The sequence below is a fragment of the Amblyomma maculatum genome, chromosome 1, assembly GCF_055883805.1.
Source record: "Amblyomma maculatum isolate TAMU_Amacu chromosome 1, ASM5588380v1, whole genome shotgun sequence".
Lineage (NCBI taxonomy): Eukaryota > Metazoa > Arthropoda > Arachnida > Ixodida > Ixodidae > Amblyomma > Amblyomma maculatum.
In genome coordinates, this window is record NC_139344.1 from 186,836,722 (window position 1) to 186,851,408 (window position 14,687).

Below are 14,687 nucleotides of genomic sequence, written 5' to 3' on the forward strand. Positions count from 1 at the left end.
ATATAGACCATCAACAAAGGTGTCCCTGGGGCATCGCCTTATTGTTCGCTATTCGTTCCTCTACACACCTGCCGCAGGTGTGGTGGGTTGATAACGTCAGGCGCAAAAAGTAGCCAAGCGAGCATTAAGGCATTGTGTACATTCGGAGGTATCTGCGCTCTAGCGTCCAGCAGGGAGCCAGGGTTAGCGATATATGTGTACCGACATCTCGCCCAGTTCAACGATTTATACGCAGCGATAGCACGAACACTGCGCAACTTTTGCCTTCGACGCAACATATAACGCTGGCTTGCATGATTTGTTGAGTAAATTACTCTTGCCCTAATGGAGGATCCATATATCCATTTACGAAACCTTTCGTACAGTGTTGCATCTATGTCTGAAAAAGCTCCCCCTACCTCCCCCTCTTCAAGATATTTATTGCATATTAGCGTGAAGTGCGATCGCAAGCGACTGCCTTCATTAATTATTTCACCTATAGCTTTACTCTGCACACATTATCCCTTACCGCTTGCCGTCGATAGTTTCAAACACATGGCCTCGTTTAGTTTTCCATCGTCATCGTTGTCGTCGCCATTACCGTAACCGCTTCTTCTGGCGCCTCGTTTAAAACGGGAAGCGTTGCCCGCATTGCAGCATGCCGGGTCCAGGCCGCTGACGTGCATATCATTACATACTCATGACACAATCTTGTCTCTCCGCGCTTCGTTTTTCGTGTAGCGCATGACGGGCGTAGAAGGGTAATGCCCAGACGATAGTTTTAAAACAAAGGAACATGGGTTGCCCTCTCTCGCGGTCAGATCATCATTGGTAACCGCATCACAACGTCGCCATACGCAATGCGCCTATAAGGCGAACGGAAAAATCGAACACGATGGACGCATGGGCATCGCGAAACAATGACCGTGGTGCTCAGGATGTTCCCACCTGTTTCGAGACCCCGGACAGGACTATGCCACCGGAAGCTATTAGTCACGCGGTTGCCAGACCATCGACGGGTGCGCGGCGCGAGTGGCTTCGATGCGGGGTGCGAAGCGGCCGTGCCGAAATGCGCGGATGCCACAACGTCCCGTTATAGCCCCGCGTGCGATGTGCTGCGCACCGGTCGAACGCGGCCGTATGCGCCAGCGGCAACCGCGAAAAGCGAAAACAAAGTGGGGAAGAACAAAGGCTCTGACCACCGCCGTGCGCGCGCCGAGCGGCGGTGGTTCCACTCGAGGGCATCGCCGCTGGACTTGGAGCGGCGCCATTGTCCTGGCCGAGACCGCCGCGCTCACGCCCGCAACAAAGGGGAAACACAGACCAGCCATGTGTCAATTGCCTTTCCCGTACACGTTCGGTCACGCGAATGTGCGGGCCCGCCGAGGGCGGCTAAACTGAGATTCGGAGAGGAAATTTTGCTTTTTGTTTCTGCAATGAAACGGCGCGTGAAGCCGAGCGCGGACCTCCCAAGATTTAAGAACCGCGCGGGGAAGAAATGGAGTTCGAGGAAAGTGTTTCAAAGCATTACCATAAGCCTTTTCGTGGATGTTTCCAGTCTGAGCCTTTCTCTCCGAGGAGCTGCATGGATGGAAGCGATGGGCGGCCCATTCGGAGGTGCAGGCACACCGGGCGTGCTTCTAACTTGGGCTTCGCGCGAACTAAAGTTGGTGAATATCCCAGCTCCTCGTACTTTTGTCGCGTTCATTGTCGCGCGACTCGCGACTTCGAGGTCGGAAAGGCTTGCTCTCCCGCGCGTCGAGGGTGGCGGTTTTTAAATCGCCCCCCTCGAGAGGGACAATTTGAGAATCGGATACATTCGCCAGTGAAAGCTTATCAATTAATAATAATCAGTGGACATTTCCATTTAGGAGCCGAAGGATGTATTGCTTTCGGAGCTTCACTGACGCTGGAGAGCGGTTTTGTACTTTCATCGAGGTGCGGCGGCCGTCTTGATCTAATCTATCAGCGGGCGTTTCGACGTGCTCACAAGTTATGTCATTCAGCACCATACTGCACGTCACGGAAGTGTACAACTGATCACGTAGAGCCATATCATATGCGCGCTTAATTTTCTTGATTATCTCAAAATAACGGCTTGACGGGCTAGTTGGTGCTGCATAATACCCAGAAATATGTCTCTTCGCTTGTGTTTGTGTTTGTTGCGCCACATTTCTGGATATTTCTTGATTATCACGAGTTGTGACGAGATTCGTGCCATCCCTCTTTGATAGGGATGCAAGTCGCCCCGCTCCGAGAAAAGGGGTAACAGGAGGCGAAACGTGTAGCAACCGTCTCACTTTGAGTGGATGCCTCAGCTGTGTTGTGGGTAATGTGGTGAGGACAGAAAAGAAGACAGTATTCGAGGGCGTCCGCAAGCGAAACAACGTATTATAGCATCGAGCAGAGAAACTGCCTAAAGTAAAAGGTAAATGGTTCTGGCCGTTTCAATGGTGGCATGCGCGTAGCAGTTTGTTCTCTGGCGGTCCGTCGACATTCGCATACATGCTATCGGGGACCACGCTCACATGTTTAGTTTCCAACTCAGGACTAACGAGTTCCTTTTGAGACAGAGTATGTTTCCGAGTGGCCCTTTTTCTGATTCAACATTGTAATTCCAGTAATGTAGGAAATCTTTATTAAGCCAGGAAAAATTGCTCCCGACGGGTGCCTCACGCTGTCGCAAGTCAACGACAGCATGTCCGCGTTGGATAGTGCGAAACTTATGCTGCCGAAAGTTTACGCGCGAAACTGTACACATGTTTCTAGCATCGTTAGGTGTAATGTGAACTGGAGGTTTTCCAATCTTATTTTTAAAATAAACGTCAGCCGAAAGTATATTCCAGCGCGGCTGTTAATGGCTATAGTGTGTGCGTTGAGCGTTGGTCTGGCATAACAGGTCACGTCACTACCCCATGCATGTGCCTCGCACTACCTGAATCGTGTTCAAGAGGAGAGCGTGATGGCGTCACCACGCGTATAGCTCTTCAATGCGATCAGTCGTCCAACTCTTGCACAATGTGTGACCTTCCATATCAATCGTAAATGGCCTAGATCGCTTTGAAACGCCTCTAGAACGATCTGTTCGTATCTGTGCAGAGCTGTATCTAGTTATAGTCAAACCTCTTTATAAATGAACGGTTAATTTCTAACAAATTGATGGATTTAATGAAGTTATACCCATTCGATTTGAAAGCTGCCATATAGGCTCATGTATCTGATATCTATAATTAAAGTAGTAAACGTTTCCTACAGAGAGATAAAATGAGTCGTCAGAGGACTCCATTGGTCATTTCGCTCTATAGTCTGTTGCTTTATGAGGTGTCCGATTATTTCAAGCCGCACCTATTGATGCCTCTGCGCATATTCTGTTCTGTCTAGCCCATATCCTACCCAATAGGGAGGTGGGGGAAGGGGGGGGGGCTGCATGGAGAGAACTATAGATAAAATTTTCTTGCCCCCTGGTGTGGCAAGCCAAGGCTAGGTACGGCCTCAGTGTTCTAGATGCTTTACAGTCCGTGCCGCTGCAGTACATCCGCGGACCGCGTGCTGGCGGTCTTCCGCCGGTGTGGGGCCGCCGCGGCAGTGAGGCCTCCCATTCCTCCCAGGTGGAGAGCTAGCTCCGAGTCCGCGGGTGGAGAGCTGTGTGGAGTGTCTGTTTGAAAAATTAGCCACGGCGCGTGGTTTAACGTTGGCGATGAACGATGCCACGCTGACAGTCTTAATTTTAGTTAAGATCACCATCTGAGTCAAGAGTCCAGGCTAAAGCTGAGATCTGTGTTTTCGCCTTTTTTTCTCCCCTTTGCTCATAGTGGAGAGGAGGAAATATTTATTGCCGCGATAAACGACGCCTTCAGGCGCGTTTGCTTGGTAACATCTCTCGGTGACCGAAGTGCGAATTCTGGTCAACGTCCTTCTGCGTGTGCTCCCTGGCATATTTTGCGCATATTGCACACGCTGAATTTTGCCACTGATACACAACTTAAAGTGGGCTGAGACTAGTCGTCAAGCCCTTTCGGACTTTTTTTTATTAGTGCTGACAACCTGTGATGATAAACGTTGTGTTTGATAATAAAGTAAACATTATACATTGCGTTACACTTACATTATGAAAAACGAGTAATTAAACCACTTGAAGCACAAGAAAAACCGAAAGCTTCTACCTAAAGATATAATGGTTTTCGTCAGGACCATGTCGCTAAAATAAAACATCGCTCAACTCAGTGAGTGAGCGAAGCTAAATGACTCGGGAGTCGAAATGAGTGAGTAAGCCCAGATTAGTCATGAGTTAAAATGTGAAGGCCGAAAAAACGGTTTAAAAATAAAGACGTTTTCTTTTCTTTTCGTTTCTTTTTTTTTTTTTTTTCAGCCGAGGAAGAAGTAAAAGGAACATCGAAAATTACCTAATGCAATTTCAAGGTAATAAATGAGCTTGCTTTCAGTTTCATTATTATGACTTTTTTTAGTTTGAAAATCACTCCAGTGTGTTTTACGAAAGAGTATAGAGAGCAATTGCCATCGCATGTTTTTAGGTTTTGTGTAGTTTCAATGTCCGAAAGCTACACCTGCTAGAGGGACGTCGTTGTGGGAGGCTTATAGTAATTTTGGTGACATGGGACCCTTTAACGTGCACTGACATCGCATAGCACACGGGCGCCTTGCTTTTCGCCTCCATCGAAAAGCAGCCACCGCGGCCGGGATAGACCGCAGGCCACGGGGCTTAGAAGCCGAGTGCCCATGTCATGGCCTGTTAAGGCAGCATCTTCCAGACGTTCGTGCTGCGAGAAAGTAGGCTACAGGCAGGTTACACGGATATGGAAAAAACAGCACACCCTTAAGACACGGACTGAGAAACATAGGAGAACACAGCGCTACGTGTTTTGCTGTCTTATCTTTCTCATTCTGTGTCTTAAGGGTGCGCATTTTTTTTTTATTATATAAACTACAAACTAGCCCGTCTACGACCGCCCTTGCAATGTTACACGGATGTGCCAGGCTGAACCCAACAAGTCAAATTTAATTACTTACGTCACGGCTTAAGTCGAACAAAATGGCTGAATGTGCTGCCGTGAAATGCACACGGCACAAAACCCCAAACCCTTTAGCCCGCGGGAGCTGCTTTATCTGAATAAAAAGCCTTCTTCCAGGTGGCATTGGCTGTTATATAGGTTCTATTCGGAAAGGCTATACAAAAATTTTCCGAGATCGCTGCAGAATCTGCATTGGAGAAATGCGTAAGCCTGAGCGTTGCTGTGTTGTCCGCGAGGTGTGTCAGCGAGATTCCGCGAATGACAGATGCCGCTCATTTCCTTTCCTGTAAACCAATTATAGAACGCCGATGAACTTGATGCGCTCAACGGAACGCTGGTTGTGTTTGACAAGGGGCGCACGATATGGGCCGTGTTCAGCAGCAACGCTAGATAAGGCTTTGGCATTTCTTTTAATCCGCAGTTGGTTGTTTACCTCTGTTTACACACTTTATAACTTTTCCCATCCATTTGTGCACGCAAATCATGCCTTTTCGCGCTTGTTCACGTTCAAACATTTCAAATTTCCCGCAACCGAAGTTAAGCCTACGTCGCTTGAAGTCGAGTACTAAGGTATAACTAAGGGACCCCTTTGGACGTCGACATTACCCCTCTCGGCTATTTCGCCGTCTATACCATTCTTTTTTTCATAAACTCACTCGTTCGAACGTATTCGTGCAGGACAAGCTCGTGATGGCATGAAGCGGCAAACATAGCCATACAATGCTTACGCTTTAATAATTTTATGCGATATATATATAAGAGCTGCCGTAAACTGAACTTTACGGGGGACCGCTTTTACAGAGCAAAACACCAAGAGTACTTATAGTGCATGAGAGTCGTGGTTAGTGAGGAATATTGTTGCATATGTCCAGAAAGGTTCGTCCGAGGTTCAACGCCTGGTGATCATTTCCGGTTTCCGACGGTGGAACACCGCATTGCGCGGTGAAGGTGTTAAGTTTACTTGTTCACGAGCAGGATATGATGAAATAAGTGATTTGAAAAAATGGTTTAAAATCAATCAAAAGTGCACGGAATACCATAGCGAGCATTTTTCCGAAATGGAAGGATAAATTGCTGTTCTTTATTAATGTTCTTGCGCGCCAAAAATTTTTCGCAGTGACTCCTGCAGGCATTTTCGGTGTGGCCATCTCTCGTTGCGTGATCGTGCCTCAATGTTCTTTTGTTTTGAGCCCATTAAACGCTCGACAAACGTTTTTATAAACCGTCTGAATAAATATGTTTCAATCAATTAATCAAACAGTAAAGCACTTCTTTTTTCTGTCAAAAACGCGTGGACACGTTTGGGAGTGCAACCAACAGCCTGGCGCACCTCTATTCTCTCCCGTGAACGTTTCTCACTCGAACGCACGTACTCTGTGCACTCGAATCTTCTTTTGCAAAAACGACCGTCTTTCCTTCAGCAGGTTCTGCCGGGAAGACCACCAGCTCCTCCTGCTAAGCGGCGTGCCACCGCTTGCCGGGCATCGCAGGTGCGTCCACCGGGGAGTCATGAGGCAGTCGTCCTTGCTGGCGTTGGCCACACTCCTGGTTCAGGTGAGGAAAACACCTTCGCACGCTTGCTAAGACACGAGGACGAAACGCTAGAAAAGGTCGCATCTGGACTACAGGACGAAGCGACAATGACTTGTTCCCGTTCAATGCGACCATAGCTTCAAGCCCAGCACCCAGGATTCTTCATTAGGCAGCAGCTGAAATCATAGTTTTTAGTTAGTTTCTGCTACTACCATATTTGACATTGTCTGCCATTGTCATATGGAGCCCAGACGTGTCGGACTAAATGACAGCGTTGGGATCCTCAGGAACCATTTGACGCTATCGCATTCTACACTGTAGCTTAAGTGTACTCAGGATAGGGGGCCCCGGATGTCCACCCTGCTGCAAGCATTGAAAACTATGGAAAGCATCCTGAACTCTACTGCTATGGCGCCTAGAGAGCGAGGTTGGCAGCGGCGGAAGAGAGGAGGGTGGAAGTGTAAGGTCGGAAGCGCAGGAGGAGGGTATGCGTTGGCGGTGGGCGTTGTGAGAAAAAAATCACCAGCATGCCTCTGGCATATGGGAGCTAACAGGTCACATGGATTGGAGGCTTGGAGGTGGTATATATTTCTGCCCTTATGTCCAGCTAGCAACTCAGCAGCTGTTAGATGGGAAGTTGCCATAGAAATATAGATAAGGGAGCCCGGGAGACGGCGTAGTAAAAGCAGAGCTTTACATCTATTTCGAATGGTCTTTCACATAATATGACAGCTTACAACTGTATGCTACGAATGTTCGAGATACGTGTGATATAACTGGGTCATAAATTAAGAGAGTAGTGATGTGGCCATTTCCAATATACATGAACGATAATGTTCGTAAATCGAGAAGGGGAGTCTCTGTAACGATTTTTCCTGTCCGTGTATCTGTAACGATTTGTCCGACCTCATGCGCTACGGGCGAGTACTGAATCAGTGCGCGCAGTTAATTTCATACTGCTACAACCTTAGAGACAAACACCTGCGAGCCTGTATAATTAGCGACAGGACCGAGAATCCTCGAACTACTACAGCGTTTTCGTGACCACGGCTCCATTTGTTCTTTTTGTTTTTCCCGAGCCATGCCAGCGCCAGCAGTCTATGGACACCGACGAGAAAAAGCAGGGGAGCGAAGCTCTAGGGATGGAGCGAGACTTGTGACCGCGTTCTTGGTTTGCGCTCCCTTTGAGGACAAAGTTTGCGACGCCATGCTTGCCAGCGTTATCCTGACTTGCATTGATGTCCAATGCAAAGAAGTGGCCACAAACAGATCTCTCACCTACCCAGGTGGCGTCCCAGGGGAGCCCACGGCGTGCGCGCCAGGGGACAGCACCGGACCCGGCGCTGCTGCCTTCGTCTCCGCAGGGGCTGGCGCAGGTCTCCAAGGTAGCCGTGCGCTGCACCAAGAAGGCCATGGAAGTGCGCGTCGAGTTCGACGCGCCATTTGCAGGCGTTATCTACTCCAAGGGGCACTTCGAACAGCCCGAGTGTCGACACGTGCAGGCGGAAACGGCGCCTGGCAACGTCTTCGAGTTCGTCGTTAAGGCAGACCGTTGCGGGTCGTCCAAGGTCGATCGCAAGAGCAAGGATAACGAGTCCTTCATCGAAAACACCATCGTTGTACAGAACGAGCCCCGGATACAGGTGCGTTGGTGCTTTGGCATGTTAACACACAGAAAGCTGGTTGGCACCCTTGTACCACAAAAGGGCAAGGTTTATTCTCGTCCAGAGGTTTAGAGTACGCAAAATAAGGTACTGCTGTAGATGTTTGGCAAAGTGCGTACACGTGTCTTGCAAAGGGCCCCAGACGATCTTAACAAGGTTATCATACGCTATATACGCGCGTATGCCATTTTTAAAAGTTGGGGCATAGCGCGCATGCCGTCAGGAACGGTTTCGATCAATAGGCATAATGCAAGGTGTCCCAATTCTCAAGCTTTTGTAATGCACGGAGAGCATTGGCCCCAGTCAAAACAAGTGAGGGCGGCCATTGAGTTACGAGTGGTATATTTTGCTTTTTAAGGTTAACCAAAGTTATTAAACACGTATTGGCTAACTCATTACATTTTGGATTTTGGAATAAAGTGCCATTTCAGATGTAAATCGTTTTCAGAATCAGCTGACTGAAATGTCTGCTCCAATAAAGCACCGCTTACGCAGCTTTATTTGCAGCTCTGAAAGAAACCTAGCCTATGTGACCAACTGCTGGCATGTATATCTCGTCCAGTGCACACACAGAGCCCCGTCGGCGGCAGCGCTGCAGTAGTTGTAGTATAAAACACTTATTTGGGTTGCATGAGTTATGGGTTAGGGGCGGGATTGGTTGGGTCCTCAGTCTGGTACTCCGTTGGCTGCTGCCGCTGCCCGAGCTCCCACCAGCAAGGTCATTTGTGCCGCAAGGTCGGAGCTGGACAAGGCCACCTCCCAATCCGCCCATGTTGGGTTTTCTTGGCGAGGTATATGGCTTGGTTTTCTTGGCAAGCCCATACCATGCGGTAAACGTCTGCTTTTTGGACGCAAAATGTGCATTGAGGTGAGAAAGTACCCGGACTTATTTGGTGCAGTCTAACTGGGCTGGTAGGAAAATGTTTGTAAACGCCTGAGGTGACACTCCTCTGATTTATCGAGTCCTTTAGCATGTGCATGGGAATGTTTGTCTCGCTAAGCGGACGTGTTGCAGTATCTCGTGATGTTTAGTGAGAGGCTCCAAAGAAAAGAGGATTTTGTTCCCTGAAACGAGTCTGTAGAAGCAGCCCCGCTGACACGCGGCAGAACTGAACGAAAGCCCTAGAAGCACCGCTTCGAGCAGAAGTCTTCAAGTGGTCGGTGTAGGGTGTGACGTCATATTCCACGTGATCTTGGAGTATTGTGATGAAGGCTGCATGGCGGGTGAAGCGGAAGTCGGCAATTGATCGACCGTGGGTGGGCGTGGAAATCTCTCCCTTGACATGAAGCGAGAAACAGAGCCGTCGCGCGCTACGGAATTCGCATATGTCGCAACGGTCATAGGAGGCGCTGTGCTGTCGCGGTCGTATGCATATTGTGCGGTCCTTTGCATAATAATAATAATAATAATAATAATAATAATAATAATAATAATAATAATAATAATAATAATAATAATAATAATAATAATAATAATAATAATAATAATAATAATGATAATAATAATAATAATAATAATAATAATAATAATAATAATAAATAGTATCCCAGGGATCAGGAAAGACGAGGGAAAAAGCTAGGGTTTGGGCTTGACGAGCTGCCGCCTCGCCGACAAAAAAGTACATAATTTGTAGGAAAAGAAAAGCAACAAACTAGGAGGACGCTCAAGCTTCGCCGCAAGACTAGACGCGATAGCGCCGTTATCACATCCTTTTCATTCCTCGACTGACTGTATACATATTGTTACGGACGAAGGAGGAGGAAGAAGCAGGCAGTGGCACGGGCAGGAGCGCTCGCGCTAGGCCCGCCAACATTTCATTAAACGTCATCTCACTGTCATCGAATATCATCTCTCCGTTCTCTTTCTTCTGTGTTCACAAGCTTGCCGCCACGTAACAATATGTGTGTTTAAGCTGGTTTCGGGGAAAGGAAGGCACAGTATCTTCCCCACTTCATCACTGGACATCTACACTTATATCAGAGGTACATATGTTCTAGCTTCGAATCCCTGTCGAAAGCTAGCCTCCAACTCTACTAGCAGATGGATTCCAATGGGGAAGCGAAATGGTATGACACCCCACTCAACGCTGAAAAAGGAACGGTTGCGTCACAATTTTGATACGAAACCACCAGCGTATTTTCTCCGACTTCGTTTCTCTCAATTCTAGGTCACTGCGACGCGTTTTCGACCGAACGACCTGTATGCGCTATCGCGTAACATGATTAGCATACCATATCTCACAGGACGAAGAGACGGCTGGACAGCGAAGAAAACATAATGATGCACGAATAAAAGTCCAGATTTAACGCAAATCCAACTCTTCGTAACAAAAAATGATGAAGATAAAATCATGAGTATTACACCCGGTTACGTATAACTGAAACAAAATGGTGCAACTGTTTTTTGTTGTACGCGTTCACTAATCGTGTTGTGGGTTTGTCAACGGTTGAAGGTGTGGGGAAGGCGGTGAGCATATAACCGCGGTTCTGCATGAATGCATGTATCAGATATCTGTGCTCTGTCTCATGTACGGGATATATTTCTTTTGCGTAATGACGGTAGTTGTGCAATAATCGAAGTGTTCTTTTTACGTTCGGTTATATACTTAGAACTTAAACGCTACGCGTATAGATAATTAAGTGACATTAAGTCATCTGCATGAAAAAGTCGTTTAAATAGGTGGTCGTATGCAACATTATATACTATTCTTAGCATTCTTTTCTTGTAGACACGTAATTTTCGGAGGTTTGTGAGATATGAATTTTCTCCTATCAAGTGACAATAAATTAAATGAGAGCATTGTGATTCAGATTAAAATTATTGCGATTGTGAAAAACGGAGCAGTATACACGTCTGCATGGCCAAATGGAACCTCGGACATAAGTCTGCGGAGGTGTCCTTTAAGGCCAGTGAAAAAACTGCTTTACGTGAATGGTACCTTGAAACGAACATTTAAAGAAGTATCGACAACAAATTTCGCTTGAATTTTTCATCTGTTAATTATACGTAAGACATTGCTGAACATGAATCACCGCGCGCTGTTCGCCTACAACCGCTGTATAGAATTATTTATTTTCTTTTCGTAGGTTTCGGTTTCAACAAGCACAGCGATGGATGTCATGTCAGAGTTAACTTTCAGCCATCCTTGCTTCATGCTTGCCACACTATGGAAACCAGGAGACCTCTTCAGCCAATCTTGAGTTTGCATTGAGCGTGCTTATCCACGCCGCATTTAGTGCAACGTATGCAAACGAGGCCTTGGCGAGAATTTCAGCCTGAAATCTGGTTATTCGTACTGAAATCATTTTTTTTTCAGCGAGTCAGCTCTCTTTAGGCCTTAATCATGTTTCGAAAAAAAAAAAACAACAAAAAAGAACCCTTTATGCCCATGATAGCTGCTGTAGATGAGATAAGGCCAAACAAAAGCCTGATGATTAATAAACGTACTGAAAAATCCAGTAAGGACACGAATTTCACTCCGAAGCGAGACGTCCTGCATCGAAGCTCGATGCCATGCTGCAAGGCCTATTTATTTATTTATTTACTTATTTATCTTTTACATACTGCACGCCGTGAGAACCAAGCAGGAGTGGATTAAAAACAAATTATTACAAGTGAGCAGTAATGCCAAAATGCCAACAAAACAGAGCACAAACAACAGGAAATGAAAGTAATAATGACAGAGCATGAAATTATGCTAAACATGGTCATTTATCAGGTCAAGAGACGTTAGATAGGAGGCTGGCAAGCTGTTCCAATCACTGATGCTCTGCGGACAGGCAGAGTGTTGATATGAGCTAGTCTTAGCAAAGTACGGGATCAAAGAAAGGGGGTGGGAGTGTCGGGTTTTTCTGGTGCTCGATAGTATAAGGTACGGTGAAGAATGTATTGCAAGCTTATGGTTAAATAATAAATGTAAAAATTCCAATCGAATAAATTTTCGCCGGGACTGAACGGTAGGCACTGAATTCGACTGCATTAGTGCAGAGACAGAGACAGTTCGACTGTACTGCGAAAACATGAATCGGACAGCTTTTCTTTGTATTCGCTGTAGTGCGTTTATGTTGGTGATAGTATGCTAATCTCATATAATACAGACATACTCTAATTTAGTCCTTATAAAGGTTTTGTATACTAATCTTTTAACTTGGAAAGGTGCATCCTTTAGCTTATGGCGCAACAAGCAAAGTTTTCGAAAGGCAGACGAGCAAGTGTTAGATGTGCGTGTTCCAACTTAAGTTGCCTAGTAATGTCACATCAAGATATTTGTATTCGCTAACTTCAGCAACTGGACTTGAATCCAGAAAAAAGGAGCATTTTAATGGATGAGGTCTTCTTGTAACACGTAGTAAGACGGTCTTTTCAGAGTTTAGTTTCATGCCCCATCTACAACACCATGTGAGAATATTCGTCAGCTGACCGGATCTCACTAAAAATAATGCAGTCATCTGCATACATACGGATATGCTCAGGCTAATTAACCACATCGACGATATTGTTACAATATATAAAAAATAGCAGCGGTCCAAGCACACTGCCCTGAGGGACACCAGGTGTGATTGGAAGATCATAAGAATCTTCTCCGTTAATTGTACCATACTGTTTGCGTTGCAATAAGTACATCGATACCCAGGCAACAAGGAAATTGGGCAGTCCTATCATTTGAAGTGTCTCAATTAGTTTGTTACGCGGTACTAAGTCGAACGCCTTGCGGTAATCCAAGAAATTTAAGTCTACCTGCATGGCCGGTCCTATCTACAACGGAATCAAGAAATTGAAATAAGGTGACTAACTGCGTAATCATAAAAAAAACCCTTTCTTGAAGCCATGCTGGTGTGCGAGAAAATGTTATTATCTTGAAGGAATTTTGAAATGAGGTTAGCTACGAAATGCTCCATGAATTTACAAGAAGAACATAATGTATATCTTGGGCGGTAGTTAGACAAAAGAAGTGGGTCACCCCTCTTCGGGACGGAGTCATCAGGTATGGATGCAGTTCTAATGAAAGCTCGAAATATTAAAACGAGGAGCTTGCATAGTGTTTCAGCGAAACGGCGATAGTATATAACATGATCATATGCTGAGGCTCGATTTTATTTAACGTTTCACGAATGCACACATTTACTCCGTATGCTCATATGGCCATTTTATACCGGAACTACATCCGCAGCGTCAGAAAGTCGCATCTGCACTCATCTAGCTTTAGTAGCACTGAAGAGAACTATACTGGGACGGATTATAATAGGCCACGTGAGGAATGAAAATACTGCAATATAATCATTGCTTCCTCACTCGTTCTGATATCTGTTCTTGGGGCAGGCTGGTTTTAGTGCTGTTGGGAATTAAAACAACAAAAAAGAGATTATGTCGCAATTTTTATTCTCCACGTGACCTAGAATTCACTTTTGAATTGAATTTGAATTGAATTTCTTGTGCTCGACTTTTCAACACGAAACAAGTGAGAAGATAAATTCGATTATAAATTATTTAGCGGTCGTAAGCAAAAAGCACGTGGTGATCTGTGTAATGTGTCATGCATCACTATAGATAATAAAAAACGTAGTAGAAAATTGTCTATACTCCTTTCAGGTATCTAGCTGCATTTAAAAAAATTACAACTTCTGAATTGGCACTTTATTTTTGAAGCATGCAAGCAATTCAAATGTTGACTAATTATTATTTGCTAATGGATTCTCAGAAAAACTTAACGGTTCGACTCCGACAACACGTAGTATATTTCGAAAACATTGAAATCTTGACTGTCAATCCGCATTTCCGACCTGATTAATGGGCCCAGCCTATTTTGGGGATGGGCCAAGTTCCAGGCTAACGACGCAGGGAATGGTGAGCCGGTTAGCTCTCATGAAACAGTGCTCACTAGAATTGGGGGGACACTGAAGACCCGCCTTTAAAGGTATGACGCGCCAGCGTTCATGGTCTGTGGCTCTCTCTGCGAATCCTCGTTCGCCTACACGATCGGCATACACTGGTAAGCTACCTCGAGCTTAAGCTTAAGCTACGTTACCTTGAGTGTTGCAGGCTCATCGGTAAATGTGCTGGCGAGACCCCGCGCACCACTCAGGCATTCCTGCTGCGCCTGCTGTGTATACCACCACATCTTGTTACCGAACCCAAAGAGCGCACAAACACGCTGCAATTTTGTTCTCCACACTACACGCGTGTGAAGACGGTGTGGTCGCGAGTGAAATTTAAACAACGTGGTGGTGTTTAACCTTTGACATTTGGTTGGGCAGGGGTAGATGATGCTATACTTGGCTTGACTATGGGTGTCTTGTTGCTAAGCTTGGTTGGCTCAAGGTCATGCAAGCCATAATATTTGATTTATTGAATGTGTTAGCACGAGACTCGATCGTCTCATTTTTGCGGTTTCGTTAAATATATATATAGTTCACATATCTCGTTTATGCGACGCGCTGCAGCAGCCAAATGGCTTTTCCGCTCTTCGGTTTCCGCTGCACG

General features: G+C 46.0%; 1 protein-coding gene across 2 annotated transcripts in view; it reads left to right on the forward strand.

Moving 5' to 3' along the window:
* The window catches only part of LOC146205137 (cuticlin-3-like), a 35,836-nt gene that overhangs the window by 17,968 nt on the left and 3,181 nt on the right, over nt 1-14,687 (forward strand). Inside the window, exons 2-3 of one of the 2 annotated variants that reach the window (XM_084586845.1) lie at nt 6,431-6,563; nt 7,829-8,185. In XM_084586845.1, the coding sequence (XP_084442971.1) occupies nt 6,519-6,563; nt 7,829-8,185 (402 nt within the window). In that variant the 5' untranslated portion in view covers nt 6,431-6,518. The remainder of the gene's footprint in view (nt 1-6,430; nt 6,564-7,828; nt 8,186-14,687) is intronic. The other variant, XM_084586848.1, reaches the window with a different exon arrangement.